The 21358-nt window shown below is 36.3% G+C and overlaps 3 protein-coding genes across 3 annotated transcripts; all 3 read right to left on the reverse strand.

Annotated features, from left to right (window-relative positions):
- Positions 1-2844: 2844 nt before the first annotated feature.
- Positions 2845-14662, reverse strand: LOC145639254 (uncharacterized). Its single transcript, XM_081690439.1, has 4 exons — positions 13687-14662; positions 11684-11825; positions 8589-11603; positions 2845-3647 (listed from the first exon to the last, which is right to left on the reverse strand). Exons 1-4 carry the CDS (start codon positions 14598-14600, stop codon positions 3291-3293), a joined length of 4428 nt encoding a protein of 1475 aa, XP_081546565.1. The 5' UTR covers positions 14601-14662; the 3' UTR covers positions 2845-3290.
- Positions 14663-14853: 191 nt separating this feature from the next.
- Positions 14854-15252, reverse strand: LOC145640559 (uncharacterized). Its single transcript, XM_081691814.1, has one exon. It carries the CDS (start codon positions 15250-15252, stop codon positions 14854-14856), a length of 399 nt encoding a protein of 132 aa, XP_081547940.1.
- Positions 15253-17559: 2307 nt separating this feature from the next.
- Positions 17560-18921, reverse strand: LOC145640560 (uncharacterized). Its single transcript, XM_081691815.1, has 2 exons — positions 18053-18921; positions 17560-17971 (listed from the first exon to the last, which is right to left on the reverse strand). Exons 1-2 carry the CDS (start codon positions 18919-18921, stop codon positions 17560-17562), a joined length of 1281 nt encoding a protein of 426 aa, XP_081547941.1.
- Between the last annotated feature and the right edge of the window lie 2437 nt (positions 18922-21358).

Raw genomic sequence — 21358 nt, forward strand, 5'->3', positions numbered from 1 at the left:
AGAGGGAAATTAAGAGCTGAACTGAACTGAACTGATTGGAGCTTAACTGAACTGAAATTAAGTAAATGTGAACAGGCCCTTAATATATTTTTAAAGGTGTACCACACAAGTGAACTATTTTTAGCTGGTCTTTATTATTAGACTTAGGGTTTGTTATGTTCAGCATAATTTTAGTTCAGTTCAGTTCAATTCAATTCAATTCATGTCTTAATTTCTTTCTCTCATAAACAATTCATTTCAGCTCTATTTAGTTAGTCCAGTTCAATTCAGCCCCAATCAGCTCAGTTCAGTTGTTTTTAGTAAATCATAACAGGCCCTTAATTAGCAATTTATTTTACTCCCCTCTAGTCTCCAAGTTCTCTTCCAATTTGACTTTATAGGTGAGAGAATCACCATCAAAACAAGAAAAAAAAATATTTAGAGACGGAGAGAATAATTATTTTGTATGGAAAAAAAAAAAAAAAAAAATCGCATGTACGATTGAACTAAACGAAACACAAGCTTTGTTGTTAAAACTGCTTTCGAGGTACGTAGACTTTCAACAATCAAACCAGACAACAGAGAATGGAATGATCTTTGTTAATGTAATTATATCATACAAAGTATATGGCGTTGAAAGTCTTCATATTACATTCATTATAAGCAACTACCGTTGCTAAATTATTTATGTTCAATCTCTCTTCTGTCATACCAAAACCCTATATGCCATATCAATGGACAAATTAATAAATTCTTTATTCAACTTCTATATTGTTCTTCCACATTAAAATATAGTGAAAAAAAAATTCCAAGATCATTTAGTTTTTCAATATACTTAGAATTGAACTGATTTGTAGAATTGGTCAATTCCAAGATATCTAAGTTCTCTTTCAAGTACTCCTAAACTTTTTGTTTCAGATAAATAATGCACACGGACAAAAATATATAATTATGGTTAGATATCTTAGAATTGACTGATTTGTAGAATTGGTCCGTACAAAGCTAAAAAAAATATTTTACATATCATGAGATGGATCCATTAATTTATAAAGAGACATTAAAAGCTAAAATACATTTTATTTGCCTAGTTACCCCTAATATGAACTTAATTATACTTGCCACATTTTATTATCCGTTATTTAGATTTAGTCAGGCGGAATTTTATTGATTTGTCTCAATTAGTGATTCAAGAAAATCAAATATTTATGATTTCTACTACGAGTAATATTTATGTGCAATTGTGCACGATCAAAACTAGGCACAATTTCATAGAAAAAAAGGTGTATACAATCACAGTATCACACACGTCATAGTTACATTTTTTAGATTGAAGGAAAAAAGCCTCCAATTTCGACTTAGTGAAACCAGAAATGGAAAAGAACAAACAAATTTTGAATTTTTAACATGTAATATACTCTTAGACTCTTAGGCTTAGGGTTTGCTCTTATTTACTGAGCTGAGCTGAGCTAAACTGTTTATCAGAGAAATAAATTAGAAACTGAACTGAACTGAGCTAAACTGTTTATCAGAGAAATAAATTAGAAACTGAACTGAGCTGAACACAACAGGTCCTTAGTATATTTTTGACGACTATTAAATAAAGCAATACATAAAAATTATAACAAACAATTCAAATTTCAAAATAAAAAGTAAGAAGAATTTCATAATACAGGGAAGTATGACTGTGAAATGGTCAATTTTAAAATAAAAAGTGGGAAGAATTTCATGATAATGGCAATTAAAATAAATATTGGGTTGTTGAGTAAATTCACTAATACTTAATGTTCTTTTCTTGTCAAAAAAATAAAAAAAAATAAAAAAAAATAAAAAAAAATAAAAAAAAAATAAAAAAAAAAATTACCCAAGTAATCAAGGATTGATGATTATTCAAATTATAGTTCTTCAAAACAAGGGTTGGTGGCACCAAGATATAATTAGGTGGCCCATCAATTTTATTAAAAAATAATTGAGCATAAGCAGTAAGTTGTGAACAAGTACTTATTATTTGTTCTCTGCTTTGTCCTTTTAATTATTCGTCTTCACCTATACTCCTATAGCAGACCCCACCCCCAAAAAATACAATAATAATAAAAAAAAAAAAATGAAACAAACAAAAACAAAAACGAGGATGAATATGAATATATTATCATCTCTCTAGAAGTCGAAAATCCTATATAATGACGAATCATAATGCCTTATCTAAATAAACTTGATACCCAACTTATATGCATAAAATATGACTTGAAACTTGATTTGTCAAAAGATGTTATCCAGACTGTCTTAGTAATCTCAACTCCAATAAAGTCCATCCAACTAAACTCAGTCTATGACTCAATATAACCAGAACCTGCAACGACTCGCAAACAGCATAACCTGAACCAAAAAACCAATCTAATCTGCTTTTTTGCCATCACTACTCGAAAACTATGTAAAGCTTGATTCAATGCAGGGAAGAGGAGCAGAGAGACATTGTATCTAGAAATCATTAACTGTTGAAGTATGAAGTACAGAGCAGTTCCTCAAAAAAAAAAAAAAAAAAAAGTTCAGAGCTGAAGACAATGGATGCTTTGATCTGAGCAATGCTAATGAGATGACTATCCACATAAATTTAGCAGTTTTAAGAAAGCTATCACTCCAACTCAGTAGACATTCTAACTACGCAGTATTTGTAGAGGGACAAGTATGCCATCAGCAAAGAATATAGTAAAAAATGTCAAGAGTAGAACCACCATTCCACCTCAGAAGGCATTGTACTACACATTATTCAGAAAAGTACGAGCAAGCCATCATATAGCAAATCAAATAATATTATGCTGAACAAAAAGGTGTCATAGTTATGAATAAAGATCAAAATAGAGCATAAGATCTGTAAAACTCACCTATTAGCTTCATTCATTTTCTGAAAAAACAACAGTAAAAGTCAACCATTAAGGAACTTATATTGCTACTACTAAGTACTAAGTGTTAAACAAGATAAGCCTAAAGCCCTTCAAAACATATGGGAGTTTCCATATCAGCAGATGCACAAATCTCTATAGATTGTTGCATTCTTAGAAACTCAACTAATGTAGCATAGCTAAGTATGATTAGCCTAAGAAACTAAACGCAGCACTATACACATTGTTGCATTCATTTTTTTCCCAAAAGAAATCACACCTACTATTTCTAATCCGAGTAGAGCCGAGAACATGAATGAATGCATGATGGAACTAAATCAATTTACAACAAAATTACAAAATACAAACAGCATCAGCATCAGATGTGAACTTTACCATTTATTGAGCCTGGCCACGAATGTAGGAACAACTCATCTACAGAAATTGCCCTGACATTCTAGCCTTGCAGGTTGGACATAGATAACCAATTGAACCAGCTTGCATTTCACAACCCAGTGAATCTTGATGAAATTCATTTCCACACCAAACACATAATGTGCTAACAACATGTCCAGACATCATATTTGGCATGGCGTTTGGTTTTTGATGCCAACCAAATCCTTGATTCATCTGTGCATTGTATGACATGACCTTTTGGTGATCCAATTGAGCATTTGACTCTTGCGTAGTCATGAAACTGAATTCCATTGGTTCCACATTGGTAGGTCTCAGCCCTTCGAAGCTTGAAATATTATCAAATTTCTCATTAGCAGCATACAGATCATTCCCACCCTAAAATTAGACAACACATCAATTGTCACTCCATCAGCATATATGATGACCAAGAGTCTGATTCAGATATCATAACTAAAAAATATACAAGTCAAAAGAGCATATTATAGAGGTATCTACATTGTTCCAAAACATGGTACCTGGGCACCAAAAACTGACCAATAAAAGAAATGTCTTGAGCAAAATTAAGCAATCTTTGCCCAAATATCTATATCAAAATAATTTATTAAAAAACGTTTCTAAGAAAGCTTAGGTGCCACGTGGCATCCTCCTCCTCTTAGGCAAAGGCTTCAAATGCATGTCTACCCTTCACTATAAAAAATAATTCACTATAAAAAATAAACATTGTGTTGCAAGGAGTACGCGGGATCAAACAATAATAAGTAAGAACTTAATTACCACTTAATATGACATCAATGTTTAATGATTTAAAATGAAAGATAAAAAAAATCTTACAAAGGTATTTCTTTAAACGACTTGGGCAAGAAGATTTTATCTCAAACACCTTTATAGTAATAATAACAAGCAAATCATATAAACATAAACTTTACTCAGAATTACAATCTGGGCGTCGGTCGAGACGCACTAGTTTTTTTTATTAAACTAGGACCAAGTACAAGTTATTTCATTAACAACTAAAACTCCCCACCCCCCACCCCCCCCTAAAAAAAAAAAAAAAAAAAAAGAAACTCCCTTTGCCCAATTTAATACTTTGTAGAATCTATAACTATAATAAAGCAGAGGGCACTCAAAACAAAAGCTCCACGTGTCACTTTGTCATTAAAAATATTCCCGCCCTTATCTGCTATTCTAAATAAAGCAATTAGTTCATTAAATTTTTTAAGACTTTTTATTTCCTATAACACATAATTATAATAAAAATATCATACTTTGAATATTCTAGAATATTTTTAATTGATCTTATATACTCCGTAATATTTTTGCCAAAATAATATAATTTCTTTCGATCCTATGAGATACCGTTTTTGTCTATTTGGGAATATTTTTCTTTAAGTAGTAAATCTTTACAAAATATTGATCAATTTAATCTTTACAAAATATTAATCAATTTGATTCGTCTAATATTAAACTTAAAGTGAGTTAATATAGATCTTTTTAGCAAATTTTTAGTAAAATCCTGATATTGCACTATCATATAATTGACGAATTGTTAATTAAAAGTATTTATTTAGTAAAAAAAGTACATCCTTACCCGTGATGATCTTTTTAGTAAAATCTTAATATTCCACTATCATATAATTGACAAATCTTTTTAGTAATTTTTTTTAGTAAAATCTTAATATGTGAAACTAATAAAGTTATTAATTTGATAATTATGTGTGTAAATAAATATTAACAAAATATATAGAATTAATTTAGTTATTTTATAGACAAAATATAGTAGTTAAACAAGTATCTTGCTAGAAGTTGTTCTTTCGGTAATATATCTTAAGAATGTTTCATTTGTTAAGATTAAATGCAAATCAAGTTCTGCACAACATTATACCAATAAAAAGAATATAATGGTAAAATAAGAAAAGGAGGACAACTCTAACAAGGAGTGAAGTTTGTATGAAAGATAGTTTAGAGGGAGGGGGGGGGGGGGGGTCAAAGCTTTTAGTACTTAATATATTGTTTTGTTTCAAAAAATAATTAAACTGATACTTTTTTTATTTTTGGAATGAAATTGATACTTTTTAGTTCTTAGACGAATATAACTTTGCCTACTTTTGATTTTAGTAAATTTTTACAAAGTATTCATTATTTGATTTGTCTAATAATATAATAGTGTCTATTTAGAATTGATTTTGTTATATAAATAAGGATTATGAAAATAATACACATGACAAAATTATGCATGTCGTTGATCACAACCCTTTTGAGAATTATAATTTCCATACTCCTTCCATATGCATTTATAGAATTGAGGAAGTTAATCAAGTTTTTGATCAATGTTTATCTTTGTTTTAAGATAATTGTATCTAGGATTTTTATTTATTTTTTACTCTATCTAGGATATAAACTTAGTAACTTACTATACATAAAGGCAAAGAATACATTTATTATACTCCCTCTATCCCTATTTGGTTAGCAATTTATTATGAAATGCTACAATAGTTAATTATATTTTTAAGGCAAAAAAAAAATAAAAAATGGTGCTACAAAATAACTCAAGCACCTTAAAAATATGCATTAAGATTTTTTTTATAAAAAAAAATGCTAAATGTATAATTTTATAATGTAAAGTACACGGTCTCCATTAGATACAAAACATAAGGTTTTCGTTAAATGGATTAGGTAACTTTCATTTATAATAACATGGTAACTTCTATTTATCTTGGAGGTAACTAAAGTACCTGATTTTAAATTTTGATCACATAAAGAAAGGAAGAGAGTACTTTATTATGTTGATTAAACCAAAAGTACACATAGGGTAATATATGAGATATATGAATGGGCAAGAATTATTCAATCTAAAAGGTTAAATGTATAGAGGCTATAAACCTTTTTATTTATATCTCTAAATCTTTTTTTTTTTTTTAATTCAACATTGAATCAAAATTATGACATGTAGTACCATGATAAGATGAGTACATATTACTACCTCCGTTTTTTTTAATTGCATCACAATATTGTGAGTAGATAAATATATTATTATAGTAAAACTAAGATGGGGACAATGAAAGAGAAAGTATATGAAAGAAGATAGATATTTTTATTATTTAAGTAGGGACCATGGAAGAGAGAGAAATGATAAAATAATTTGAACGGGGTATAAAGTAAGAGAGAGAAATGATAAAATATAGTATAAAGTTACAAAAAAAATAGAAGTGATGCGTTTAAAAAAAAAAACACACTCATAAAAGGGAAGTGATGCAAATAATAAAACGGAGGGAGTATTATGTATGTATAATCAAATAAGTAAAAAAATCACTATTATGCATTAAGCTAACTTTAGTTTCGATTTTGTGATATTTAATACTTAAACTTTTAAATCCATGCAATTGCACGGGTACTACAATAGTATTTTCTAAAATATAACAAGTTAAACTTTGAACTTTCACTTATAACACTTAAAGAAAATTTTGAACTTTCACATATAACACTTAAAAAAAATCAATATGTGATACCCTTATCAAAGAATTCAATTTCATAATAATAACTCCACACCAAAATCTTATAATGAAGGGTAAATCACATTTATGATATTCCACACATTTAAAATCAATATCTGAAAATGATCCCAAGTCAAATGTGGCTATGATCCAAAAGGAGAAGGACATCCCAGTAAACTTCCCTAGTCTTGTCCCTAGAAGCCTAGCATAACTCATCCCTTAAATTCAATTGCAGATGGGAAATTCCCAGAAAATATATAGGAGTATCTTTTCTGCCACAGACACCAGAATATGGCCATAAAAAGCAAACTGAAAAGTATCCTTTCTTTATTACTCCTAGGCATACAAAACCCTCATATGTGTACTCCATGACCTCTGCTGGACAAATCCAGTGCTTCTCCCTCACCCAAAAGATACTTTGATAATCCTCTTTTTCGTTTCAATGCATATGTCAGAAGCGAGGTTCTTAAAAGGCCACACTAGAATGTATAATTTGAGTCAATTTAGAAAAACTAAGGTCAAAAGTTCAAATTTTCAGCGGAAACCTACCCAATGAGATTAGCAACAGGAAAGTTTGAAATTCATACTTCCTTTGTTCCAGATTAGTTGGCACATTTCTTTATCACATTTGCTAAAACATACGTTCAAATCACATATATCTCTAATTATCAATAAATAAAAAGTGTAACAAGATCCCACATGACTATGTTTTAAATCACAAAAGTTAGTCAAAGTTGATTTAATGAACAGTGTCAAAAGTCAGGTTGAAGATAAAACATAGGAGACAATGATACCGTACCATCATCACACCTGAACTTAACACATCGGTTAGGTTGAAAGATTCCAAGACTAAAATGACGTAATAAAAAATATATATTAAAATTAAAATCAAAAAAATTCCAAGTTCCATTCATGAGGAGGTTTACACAGATAAGGATCCCATAAAATTCCTTTGCTAGTGTAAAATGCCGAAAAAGCAGACTATGAAAACTGCAGAGGTGATAAATTAAACCAAAGAAGCTCATAAAGCTATCCCAACCAAACATCTTCAAAAAATATTAATCATACATTTGATAAAAGATGGGCAAAGAAGAAATTTGAGTAACAAATCTACCAAACTCCAACAACAAGAATGGAGGTGATGGAGCAACTGAGAATCTGCTGGAAGTGCCCAGCCCCCTACCCCCTCCTTCCCCAAAGCACCAAAAGGCTTGACTTTATTGCCCAAAATTCCAAAGCCAAGTTTGCACAGACTAACTGAACAAATGTCCTAAACCCATTTCTGTTAATTGTCAAATATGGTCAAAACTCACCAAAAGAGTCATTTCCTCAACTCCAAAACTAGAACATAATAAATTTCTCAGCAAACTCTTAATCTCCTTTGACAAACCAACAAGTAATTGTTAAGGTCAAAAGTGAGCATACATACAATAAACACAATTTGAGAGCAACATCCTTAAACTTTTATTTTATTTCATTTCATAATTGAAAAAACACTACTGCTATCCACCAATTCAAGCTTAAAGCAACCTACAAAGCAACATGATCTGAAAAGATCATAATGTGCACATTAACACCTAGTAGCAAGTCCAAGTAAGGTCAGATTCTTTACATGTATACAGGTTTATGGGAAAGAAAAGGTGATTTCTTCACTACTCTTACGTTTTTACCCTCCACCCAATCTGCTCAAAAAACTCTCTACTAATTCTACTAAGACTTTTTAGCCATAGGAACACAAATATATAAGTACATTAAAATTAACAGTTCTACTTCATACTTCCAACTCCAAAAAGACGAAAATTGAATATTATGATATGATTTATACCTTGTCTGAAAGGAAATCAAATGCTTGATAGGAGCCTGATGACTGTCCCTGGGATGGTGAAGAATCCATTAAACCACCGGGTAAAATATTTCCATCTGTTGCTCTCCATAAAAAATCATTTGCAACACCCTGACTAGGTCTTCCACCACCATTTCCAAAACCAACCATTAAGTCTCGATCCCGAGAGTGTCCAAGTTCATCTAATTTAGAAAATTCCTGCATGTTCCCCATATATCCCTTGTTCAAACTAAAACCTGTGTCACATGTTTGCTGAATGCAAGCTTTGTCCAAGCTATACCTGGTATCACATGTTTGAGGAACACTAGCTAGGCTAAGAGAGTTTCCATAAGCCACCCTCTCTTGTTTGGACTCATCGCTTGTACTGTAAGCTCCAGTTTCATTGCATTGCATGCCATAACTTTGCTGATTTATACAGGGCTTGTTCAAGTTATATCCAGCATCACATTGCTGCTGAAGACCAGCTAGATTCAGAGTGTTTCCATGAGATATCCCCTCTCTCCTGGCTTCGTTACTTTTTCTGTATACTCCAGATTCATTATGCTGCATACCATATCTTTGCTCATTCATATGGACCTTGTTCAAATTAAACCCTGCATCTGAAGGTTGCTGAAGACCGACCAAATTAAGCAAATTATTATCAGAAGCCCTCTCCTGCTGAACAATACCCCTGGCACCACTGTATATCCCCTCCCTCTCAACTTCATTGTTATTTCTGTATACACCAGTTTCATTATGCTGAACACTATACCTTTGCTCATTCATACAGACCTTGTTCAAGTTATATCCTACATCTGAAGGTTGCTGAAGACCTACTAGATTAAGTGAATTATTGTCAGAAGCCCTCTCTTGCTGAGAAACACCCCTAGCACCTCCATAAACCCTCGTTTGATTGTCTTCAATTGTACATGTTTGCTGCCCCCACAGTGAAAAAGGGGAAGTCCCTTCAGGAACAGTCTCATTCTGCACAGAACTAAGGAATCTTGCATTCATTTCAGGGATATTGTCAAAATCAAAAATCATCTTATTAGTCCTTGAGACGTCCACCTTATCAAGTTCAGGAAGCTGTGTTGTAGTTGTAGTGGAAGGAACATCTGTCACACTATTCATGGCAACTTCACGCATGTGCTCGTTAATGGAAAGGTCCGACAGAAGACCTTTTGGAACTTGATTATGCTTATCCTCTACAAAGTTACTGAAGGCCCCTAGTAGATTAGAGACATCACTATGTCCTTGATCACTGCTAGCTATAACATTAGCACCTAAATGTCTATCATTACATCCAGGAGTTAAAATTAGGTTGCTTGAATTCATAACTGGGTCATTTTTAGGCTCCTCACTTTTTTTATTTGACAGCTCCCTTGGGCTATTCTCAAGGCTACAAGTTTGCTCAATCTGAAAAACTCCTGTTTCTTTAGGTTCTATCATATTTATAAGGGGAACTGTGTGAGCCTCATTTGCAATATAACCACAACCATTATCTTTTAATAGAAGAGTTGCACAGCTTTCAGGTCTTTCCTGAGAAATACACCTCTCAACATCAACTGTTGCTTCATTGTCTTCCAAGCTACACATGTCGACCTCCGTCTCACTTACCATGCCAAAAAAATCTTTCCCAACATAATTCTGCATCATAGTTGTAGGTTGATCCCCTGATGGAGGACAAGAACTGTTCTCATTGGAAGCTGCCAATGGAGATTCCATAAGCTCAATCTTGTTGGTGGTAAAACCACATGTTTCCTCTTCCTTGCAAAGGACTTCTGTATATTCGTCCAAGCTTCCGGTATGCCGGACTTCATCAGCAGCCACAATGTCCAGATCAAGATGGCCACTGTTGTTGGAATTCTCCATCAACCTGTCATCATTCCCAACTTCCAAACTCTCACTAAAACAACTATGCTCGACAGTTTTAACTTCCAATGACCTATCTTCTGAGTTCTGATCACCTAATAAGTTTTCTTTATTTTCAGTATGCAGATTATTTTCAGAAGTCACACTATCCTTTTGCAAGAGGTTGTCAGTGACATCATTTCCAAGATCTACCTGTTTGCTATCTGAAAGGGTACAAGATTCAACATTTCCAACCAGTGCAAGTGAAGATTTTATTTCAGAATCTACACATTCAGCTGCAGTTATTCCGCCAAGGGTCTCGCATAAATCATTATTCTCACTATTATACACCTCCTCTGAAACAGAACAATTATCAGGCTTCATAGCAGAAAACTCAACTGCCTCCTCTACCTCCCTGCCATTATTATCAGCAGTGTGGGTGATTCCATCATGTTTACCAGAAGAATCTTCAGATGATATTTTATCAATTTGAGCAGCTTCCTTATTCAGCTCAGCATGAAGAGACATATTGTTTTGGTCAGATTTATCATTTCCCAAATGTGTTTCAGCCTTGCTACCAGCTTCAGGCTTGCTATCAGATGAATTTGTATTAAGGTCACTACTGGCTAGAACATTAGAAACTGAAGTAACGGGAACGACATTCATTTCTACATCTCCTACTGTCTCAGAGGCAGTTACTGGGACTTCAGCAACAGCTACAGAAGATTTTTTTGGCTTGGTTGTCACTAGCATACCTGGTGACCCACCAATACTCTTCACATAGTTTTTCACGTGTATGCCAACATGCCCAAAATAGCTGCTCCTCTCATGGAACTCCTTGTTACAAAATTGACACTCATACTTTCCATCTTTCATCACAACATCATCTTCAACAGGTTCACCAGATTTTCGTCGCTTCCTCTTGTGACATGATAAGAGGTGGCTCAAAAGCTCATCCTTTTCACCAAAACCAGAGGAACATTTGTGGCACTTCAAAGCAGATGCTGCTTGCACCTCTCCTGGGTGGACTGTTGTCAACAAGGACAGTTGCTTTTCATTATCAGTAGTTTGCGAAGAAGAAAGCAGCTTCTGCTGATTTTCGTAAGCGTTAGATTGAGGAGAGACACATAATGACGGGTACTCAGTTTTGGTCCCCAGATCTGTAGACTGTAAATATTACATCAATTCAGGCACAATGGAAAATACAAAAGAAATGGATGTGTCAAAGTACAGCAATAATGACTGACATTTTCAGAAGCAAATTTGTTGTCAGCCACTGAAGCTTCTGGGTACTGAACAGCAGTTAGCAGCTTTAAATCTTCAGGGCTAGTCAGGGAGAGCAAATAAGACGAGATTTCCTTGCAGGACACAAAATACCGTCCATTAGGACTGCATAGCATCCAGCAGACAAACTGTGTGAGTAAAGATGATGTAACAACAAAACAACATGAACAACAAAATAAATACAATTTTATGACAATAGTGTTTTACAATTATTTTCCACGATTTTAAAGCTTATATCAAAGATACAAACCAGTACTCTTATCATCAGAAGCTTTAAACATGTTACAAATTTAAGCAACAAGACTATGCAAAGAAATTCCAAATCCAAGTCAAACTTATAATGAAATTCTTTTCCGATCCTTCCCACATCCCCAAAATTTCTAAAAGGTAGGTTATATTAATAAGAGAGGAGTTACTGATAGGAGAATTGGAGAAGAACAACAATACAATAAGTCCCTGTATTACTTAATTTTCAAATTAGAGTGAGAGATCTATTTCTGCAATGAAGCCAGGAATACTTGCTACATTCTTCTTTATCTTAAAACTCTCTAGTATCCTTCTTTTAAATATTACATTAACCATTGCAAACAAAATGAGAGCTTAATAAGAAATTATTTGTAGTCTAGGATTGGTCTTATGGGCTTGTCCTTGGGTTAAAATCCTATGGAACCTTGGCATATAAGCAAAAGACTACAAAAGTGAGTATACATATCAAGAGTAAACCAATATGTCCTATAAATACCTCATACAAAGATACACTAGAATTCACTTAGCTGACAAGAAGTTAAAAAACTAACTTAACATATATGCAGGGACACAGAATAAACCAATGTAAAAAAAAATAAAAGGAGCACTAAGGTAATAAAGGTCCTGCTGCACCACATTGAATAAAAAGAAAAAGGTAATAGAGATCAATAAATTGTGCATAACTAATGAATTTTGGGCAGATAAATGAAGAAGCAGCAAAGATTATACCCCCTCCGATATTTATGTGACACTTTCCTAAAGCGGCTGTTTTTTTCATATGTATAAATCACTAGATATAAACCAACCACCTAATCAATACATTCAAAGATCATACCACAAATCGAAATCGTTACATGTATCCAACTATTACAAAGTCTTTTCAACAATGCAAAACCAGCAGCATTTTCTTCCTAGTAGCATCTTAATCTATACCATTATAAACCTACTTGATAATAAATCCATGATGAAAGTCTTAAAAGACATAAATCCTCATCATCCAAGTCACCAAAGCATTCCACCCAAAGTTGAAATAGAAACTCCAATCTTATCAAAAGTCAATTGCTTCTCCAATCTCAAAATAACCTAGGAATTGCGACTTTGTAACCTAGTATTGGATGAGCACTACTTTGTAACCGTATTGGATGAGCTCCACAAGTAAACTCCCCGATAGTTTCAACACAATCCTATCAAAGACCCATGCTAATCTTCTAAGGAAATTTAGTGCTATCTATCTTTGCCACTCTATAAAGTACTAGTAAGAACAATAAAGCTTCAAATAATCCTTTCTTGATTGAAATTAGATTCACATCTCTATAATTGTACAATTAACTCTAATCCCCCCATCAATTACAACTTATTCAATCAAAAACTAACAAAAAATATATTGATTGAACAATTACCATCCACTAATGCCTCATTACACTTGATTGAATCTATTGTAGCTCAATGCCCTAACATTGCACAGACGCACAGTTAATCACAACTCTTGATCAATTCGAGCTTTCTCTATTCACGAACACTGGTGCATATCATTCCATAATTTGCAATGCATCCACATAATCCAAAATTCAATTCTACTTCAAATTTCTTTTCCTTTCTTAATTTCTTTTGATCAATAGAAGCAAATAAAACAGCAATTGAACCACCAACATTACAATATACAACAAGATCATACGAGTATAAAATCAATCGAAAGATATCGATAGAAAAAGAGGAAAACCTTATATATCGGCGACAGAACACCCAAGCGCGACCGAGCTTCTTCTTCATAGCAATCAAAACCTTCCAACCATTAGGCAGATAATCTCCAAATTCATTAGCATCAACAATCTTCCTCTTCTTCCTTCTACTCCCCCAAACTCCATTCAAATCCCTAATAAACCCTAACAATTCATCAGGACTTTCCTTTCCTTCCGTCCGCCGCCTTATCTCCTCCCCATACGGATCCTCCTTCTTCGCCAACTCCGTCAAATTCACCACTTCTCCATTTTTATTCACCAACTCCTTTTCTCTCTCCTCCTCTAACGCCGCCTTCTCCTCCTCATCCTTCACCTCTTCCTCTACCAATGCAACCGTCGTCACTGGCGTCGCAGCCGCAGCAACACTCATCAACTCACTCTTCGCCTTCCTTCCTCGCTTCCGCTTTCTCTCTCCTCCACCTCCGCCGCCGCCTCCGCCGACGCCTTCCTCGCCAGCGAGAAAGGCGTCGCTATACTCAACATTAACAGGAACAAGCGCGGAGAAGTCGTCACCATTACCGACGCTATTCCCGGCGTCGTGAATTCCGCCATTGAAGAGCGACTTGAAGAGAGAGATTATACGAGAGTTGTCGGCGTCGAGAGGAGTGAGAGAAGGGCGAGGTTTGGGTGGTGTAGCGAGATTGTTGCCGACGTTGCGCGGCGCAAGGCGGAGACGAGAGTAGGTTTGTTTGCGACTGCCGGCGGATTCGTTGAAGACGGAGCGGTCGATTTTGGGGATGACGACGTCGTCGCAACGGCGGAGGTCGAAGGCGTGGGCGGAGCAGAGAGAGAGAGCGGTGAGTTCGGATTGAGAGAGGAGGCGGAGATCGATGGTTGGGATTGATTCGAGAGAGAGGTGATCGGACGGTGGTGGTGGTCCGACGGTGGATGCCATGGTGGGGTGAAAAATGGTGGGGGGGAGAGAATGGTGGAGGGTTTGTGTTGGTGGGTTTGTGAGAGAGGGGAAGTACGGCGTTGTGGGGAGAGAGAAATTTTGGGCTTGGGCTTGGGATTGGGCTTGTAGAGTTTTGGGCTGGGTTGAGGTGTTCTTTTAGTGTTTGGACTTTAATGTTGTTTTTGGTTTGTTTGGAAATTGGAATGGTTGAATAATTTATTTATTTATTTTGAAACCAACTAGTAGCCATCAATTAATAAAGGGACAAAACGTCCATAAGTACAAAGGGGGAAACCTCTTCGGGAACATAATTCTCCCACAATTGTTCATGACCAAAAGGCACTAGTTTAGCTAAATTATGAGCGACACAATTACCATCTCGTTTCACATGTGACCAATTAACAGACACAAACTTCGAACACAACGCAATAATATCCCCAAGCACCGTATCAAACTCCAGAGCTGCAGCATTCTTAGCGAGCTTATCAATTATAATCCTACAATCTGATTCGAGAATGACCTTGGTAGCACCATACCTCCTGCCAAGCTTCAGAGCAAATAACAAAGCTTTAGCTTCCGCAATCTCAAGGGTCCAGCAGGCCCTGCATCTTCTTGTGGCAGCAACAATCACCTTGCCTTCATGGTTTCTCATCACCCTCCAAGCCCCACCCAACCATCGACAGCTAGTCTAGCATCGGCATTAATTTTGACAGTGTCAACAGGAGGTGCGCACCATTTACTCGGGCTGGGAGCAGGGCGCAAACCCACAGCCCCATAAACACGAGCAGCATATGTTCCTTGATCTTCAACGAGCCTGTAGACGCGTAGTACAGTAGGAGCATTGGGGGTCAGCTTTTCTTGGAACACCTTGCAATTTCTATCACCCCAAATACACCAAGCAAGGAACATGCCACGTTGAACCATCTGTGGGTCTAACTTCTTCTTGCTTACTATAAGGTCGCATATTGAATCAAACTCACTCCAATTTGCCATTTCAGAACAGCAGCAATCAGCCCATAAATTACGCACTCGTTCGCAGCCAACAAACGCGTGACTCACAGTTTCAGCATTGGTGGAGCACCAGGGACAAGCCACATCTGAAGTTAAATGGCGAAAATGTAAGAGGCTTTTAACAGGGATAGTGTTCGTACAAAGTCTCCAGAAAAATTGACGAACTTTCGGGGTCACATCTGCTTTCCAAATTTCCTGCCATGCTTGATGAAAGCTATCAAGGTCACACCCTTTTCCTAACAAATAAGCAGACTTAACTGTGTACTCCTCCGATTTTGAGAAAGCCCAAATTAATTCATCATTCTGCTCCCTTTCACAAATAGGAATAGCCAATATACATTGCTTATCCCTCTCGGTAAAATGCTCATCGAGGATGTCAAGTTTCCATTCTCTACTAATCGGGTCAATTAAGTCGCTAACTCTAGAGATGTTAGAGGACTCCTCGTTCAAGATGAACCGACCCTCACCATCTGCCACCCACGGATCAGCCCACACATCAATATTGTGACCATTTCCTACCTTCCACAAAACCCCCTCCTTAATGATAGCTTTCGACGCCCAAATGCTACGCCACAAGTAGCTACCTGCCAACCCAAGATAGGAGTCAAGAAAACCAGAGTGGGGATAGTACTTTGCTTTGAAAACACGCCCAAGTAAAGAGGAAGGAGCCTTTACAAACCTCCACGCTTGCCTGCCCAAGAGAGCGTCATTAAAAACACTCAAGTCCCGGAAACCCATACCCCCAAGGCATTTCATCTCACACATAGAATCCCAATTTACTCAATGAATTTTCTTTTTCCCATCTGTCGAACCCCACCAAAATCTTGCCATGGCCGAATGAATGCGCTGAATAATCATGCTTGGAAACTTGTAAATCCCCATCAAATATGTCGGAATAGCTTGAATGACCGATTTGAGGAGTACTTCCTTCCCTGCTCTCGATAAAAGCTTCTCTTTCCAACCCTGCAATTTCTTCCAAATTCTATCAAGGACCGCCTCAAAAATAGCTTTTTTTTAGCGACCCACGATCGTCGGGATGCCCAAATATTTCTCATGTCTGTCAACTTGCCGCATATGTAAAATTTCCATCAAACCCTCTCGAATTTCAATAGGGACCCCTTTGCTAAACAAGACTTCCGATTTTTCATAATTAATTTTCTGCCTGGATGCTTTTTCATACTGGTTGAGTAAATCAACTACAAGTTTGCATTCCTGTCGGTTGGCTCTAGCAAAGAGTAGGCTATCATCTGCAAAGAGAAGGTGAGAGATAACAGGACCGTTGCGGCTAGCTTTGGCCCCATGAAGAGACCCGTCACTCACTTTATTCTGAAGCATATTAGAAAACACATCAGTCACCAGAATAAATAAATACGGGGAGAGAGGATCCCCCTGTCGGAGACCCCTGGTAGGCGAAACCGAGCCACAAACTCCTCCATTTATTACGAAAGAGTACGAAACCGATGATACACAGTCCATCACCAAGTTTACCCAACGACCGTCAAATCCCATGGTCAAGAGCAATTTTCTCAGAAAGCCCCATTCCACCCTATCATAAGCTTTGCTCATATCCAACTTCATAGCAATTGTCCCTTTCTTGCCTTTACTCCTATTTTTCATAGTATGGAACACTTCCAGAGCAATAAGAGCATTATCAGTAATAAGACGACCCGGGACGAACGCACTCTGATTTTCAGAAATAATATCAGGGAGAATATTTTTGAGCCTCATGATAATACACTTAGACACCAATTTGTAAAGAACATTGCACAGAGCAATAGGGCGATATTCAGCAGTAATAGTAGGGGAATCAACTTTCGGAATAAGAACAATGTTAGTATTATTAACAGGCTTTGGGGACGAAAAACCATGTAAAATACCACTAACAAAAGAAGCCACCTCATCTCCAATAATATGCCAAAAACGTTGATAGAAAATAGCATGCATACCATCAGGGGCCCGGGGCTTTGCAGGGGTGCATCTGCTTAAGAGCTTCTAAAATCTCCTCCTTTGTGAAAGGACGTAGAAGCTCTGAGTTTATAGCAGGGGAAATACACGGCCTCATGTTCTCAAGAGCATCATGAATGTCAGCTTCAGAGGGAGAGGAAGATGTGAATAAATTCCCAAAGTGCTTCGAGATAATTTCCTCAATTTTTTCCTCATCAGAATGCCATACTCCTTGGTCATCAAAAATTCCACCAATAAAATTTTTCTTTTTTCTCTGGGAAGCTTTATTGTGGAAATATTTTGTATTTTTGTCGCCATCCCGGATTTCAGATACTCTACTACGAATATACCAGTAAGCTTCCAATTTGGCATTCAAATCATCCAAGTTCTTTTCAATGGCCGAACATTCCTGAATTCTTTCCAAAGATGACTTCTCAAGTTGAGCCGTCTGTAAAGCTTTCTCAACATCCTCGATCTATTTTTCTAATTGATGAAACTTGGATTTGCTCCACTTCCCAAGCCCTCTAGCAACAGCAGCGATTCTCTCAAATGTAGTGACCCCAGCCGAGCTATCCCACGCCTCCCTTACTGCATTTTCACAAGAATCGTCCAGTAGCCACCCGGTTTCAAACCAAAAGCTCTTTGTCTTATTCTTTTTCTTCTTTCGCCCCTCAGTTAAATTGAGCAAAAGGGCAGTGTGGTCAGACTTATAGCGAACTAAATGTTCAACAATAGCATTCGGGAACAGATTATGCCAAGATCGAGACCTAAGGAACCTATCGAGGCGTTCTCTAATTCGAGTTTCCATGCTATTCCCCCTTTCCCAAGTGTACCAACTTCCAATATAACCCAAATCCCGCAGCTCACAATCATCAACCATGTCACGGAATTTCTCAATTTCTTTCCTTTCTCTGTCAGCACCACCTTCGATCTCCCCGTAAGAGAGTATTTCATTAAAATCCCCACCGAAGATAATGGGGTGAGGGGACTCAGCAGAAAGATGACGCATCAAAGCCCATGTTTTATGTTTATCTTCCTCTTTTGGCCATCCATAAATCCCGACAAATCTCCAAGTTCCAACCGAGTCAACTATATCTCCACATATATGATTTTGAGAGAAAGACACCAATGTAAATTTCACCTTCTCCCTCCAATATAAGCACAAGCCACCTGCCTTCCCAATACTAGCTACACCCAAAGCATTCTTGAAGCCCAATCGGTCCTTCAACTTCTCAACCTCTATTTTATTAATCATAGTTTCCGATACAAAAATTATATCGGGGGCAAATCTATAACTCCATTTGCGGAGCTGTCGAACTGACAGGGAGTTGCCCAATCCCCTGCAGTTCCAAACAAGAGCATTCATTGAGAGGGGCGGGGTTGGTCCATGCCAACCTCCGCCGCCAAATCAATTTCCATGTTCACAGCCCCCTCTACAATTGCACCATCATTATGCTTGATACGTTTCCCATCATGAGCTTCATTAATAGAAAACAAATCATTATCATCAAGTTGCCTTTTATGGGAAATGTTAGGTGTTAATTTGTTTTATTCACAATTAGCTCACGTCCCTTTTTCCTCTTCATTCGTGCATCATCAGAATTTGTGCACCCCACATTAAAGCTACTCATCTCAAGGGAAGGCATATGGGCAATAGAAAAAGTATTTAAAGGATCATGAGTTACCTTCTTGCATTCAGTAAGATTTTGGCTTGTGGATTTGAGGTACAACCTCTGTAGCTTCGCTGGAACTTTTGTCACTAGATTCCAGATTGTCAACACACAAGAGAGGCATCTCCCTGCAATCATTCGCCTCCTTATTTGCAACTGTTCCCTGGTTGTCCACCTCTGGTTGCTTAGTTACAAAGACTAAGCGTTTTGCTGACAGAAGGCTTCCCATCTCTTCTTTCTCCTTTGAGATGCCCCTCCTTGGAGTGGCCTTCAAGGCAGGGCTCCATCCGAGTTTTTCATGCTTCTCTTCTTCAGCAACCTCAAGACAATCGCGTTCGGATTGCCCCATGATGTCGTAGGCAAAGCAAAAGAAAGGGAGACGTTCGTACGCAAAATTGACTTGGAGCTCCATGCCCCTACGATCTTTGATTTTCTGGTATCTTCTTAGAGGGAGAGTAATGTCAAGCATGAGCTTCACCCGCCTAAATCGACCTACACCCAAAGCATCTTCCTCTAATTCAAGGATTTCCCCCATCCCTTCCACCAATTTCTTCACATGGGCATCCGAACGGCAATTGAATGGCAAGTTTTTAATTCGAACCCAAAAAGGGGATTCGGTTAGCTTCACCTCTTCTGGTTGTTCATTGCCATCAATTTCTTTTAAAACAACTAGCATATTATCAAAACACCATGGCCTCCCTTTTAACACATTCTCCACATCCTTCCAATGAAAAAATTGAAAGGCATACAAGTTAGGGCCAAGAACCCTAATCGCGACACCACTACTCGGAGCCCATACGTTCGTGATTGTCTTTTTAAATGCCTCAACGTTATACGATCGACGCGTTAGGAGTTTTCCAATCAGCATCAGTTCAAGATTTTTCTCCTCATCGTTAGGGTTTATCTCCTTTAGATCAATGGTTGAGTTTTCTTCCTCTTGAATACGTAGATTAGAACACAAAGCAACAATTTCCTCCGCCATTGCAAAGGAAAACAGAATCTTCAGAACAGAATACGATCGCCGGAATCCGGTAGAGTGTTATCCACAGATAGAGAGCGCACTTTTTTTCGAGCGAGGGAACCCTTTCTTTCGAGGGAGTTTTTTTTTAAATGAAAACTTGATTTATTTACTGCACTTAAATGAGGTAACTATGGAATGGTTGAATAATTTGTAGGCTGAAACTTGAAAGATCACTAGTAGAAAAAACATTATGGGAAGCGGTTCAAACCCCCAAATGGGAAGCGGGTCTGAACCGCATGGGTTTAGGGGGCTTGCCAATTGCCAAGCAAATGGCAAGCGGTTCAGAACCGCTTCCCATTTGGGGTAAATGGCAAGCGGTTTGGCGCCAAAACCGCTTGCCATTTGCACTTCACATAACATCATGTGCAGTGCAAATGGGAAGCGGTTTTGGCGCCAAACCGCTTCCCATTTGTAGTTTTTTTTATTTTTTATTTTTTTTATTTTAATATATATAATAATTAATAATAATAACATTATTAGTGACCTGTTTTGTGAAGCACATTATTCCAGTTTTTTAAAAATTATTATTATTATTAATATTATTATTAATTAATAATATTATATTAATTAATATTAATAAATAATAATTAATTACAAATATTACAAATTTTGGAATAATAATAATTCAATAAAATGCATAATAATAATAACATATATAAAACTCGTAAATAATGTATAGTACTAATTACAAATAAGTAATATAATGTACATATGGATTTACGTACGATATATAAAAATAAAAAAGATACGGTAACAACTAAATATAAATATTTATTGTTCATAAAAAAAAAAAAAAAAAAAAACTCAATCCAAGTCATTATCTAACAAACACATATATATTATATATTCTACCTAGATGCCATCAAATGTCACAAAAAAAGCCCACATGTCGCGAATTTCATCAACCTCTTCCTTTGTCAAAGGGCCTTCCCTTTTACAAACCTTTGAAAACAAAAAAATACCAAACATTAAACATCATTCATATATATTACATAAAATTCAAACTAATAATTAAAAATAATAATGTATATATGTTAAATATTTCAAACATCATTCTAACTTGCCCGATTTAGCATTCAACTAAGTTTTCTACATTTCTTATCTAATGAGCT

This window comes from Chenopodium album, chromosome 7 (assembly GCF_948465745.1).
Source record: "Chenopodium album chromosome 7, dcCheAlbu1.1, whole genome shotgun sequence".
NCBI classification, from domain to species: domain Eukaryota; kingdom Viridiplantae; phylum Streptophyta; class Magnoliopsida; order Caryophyllales; family Amaranthaceae; genus Chenopodium; species Chenopodium album.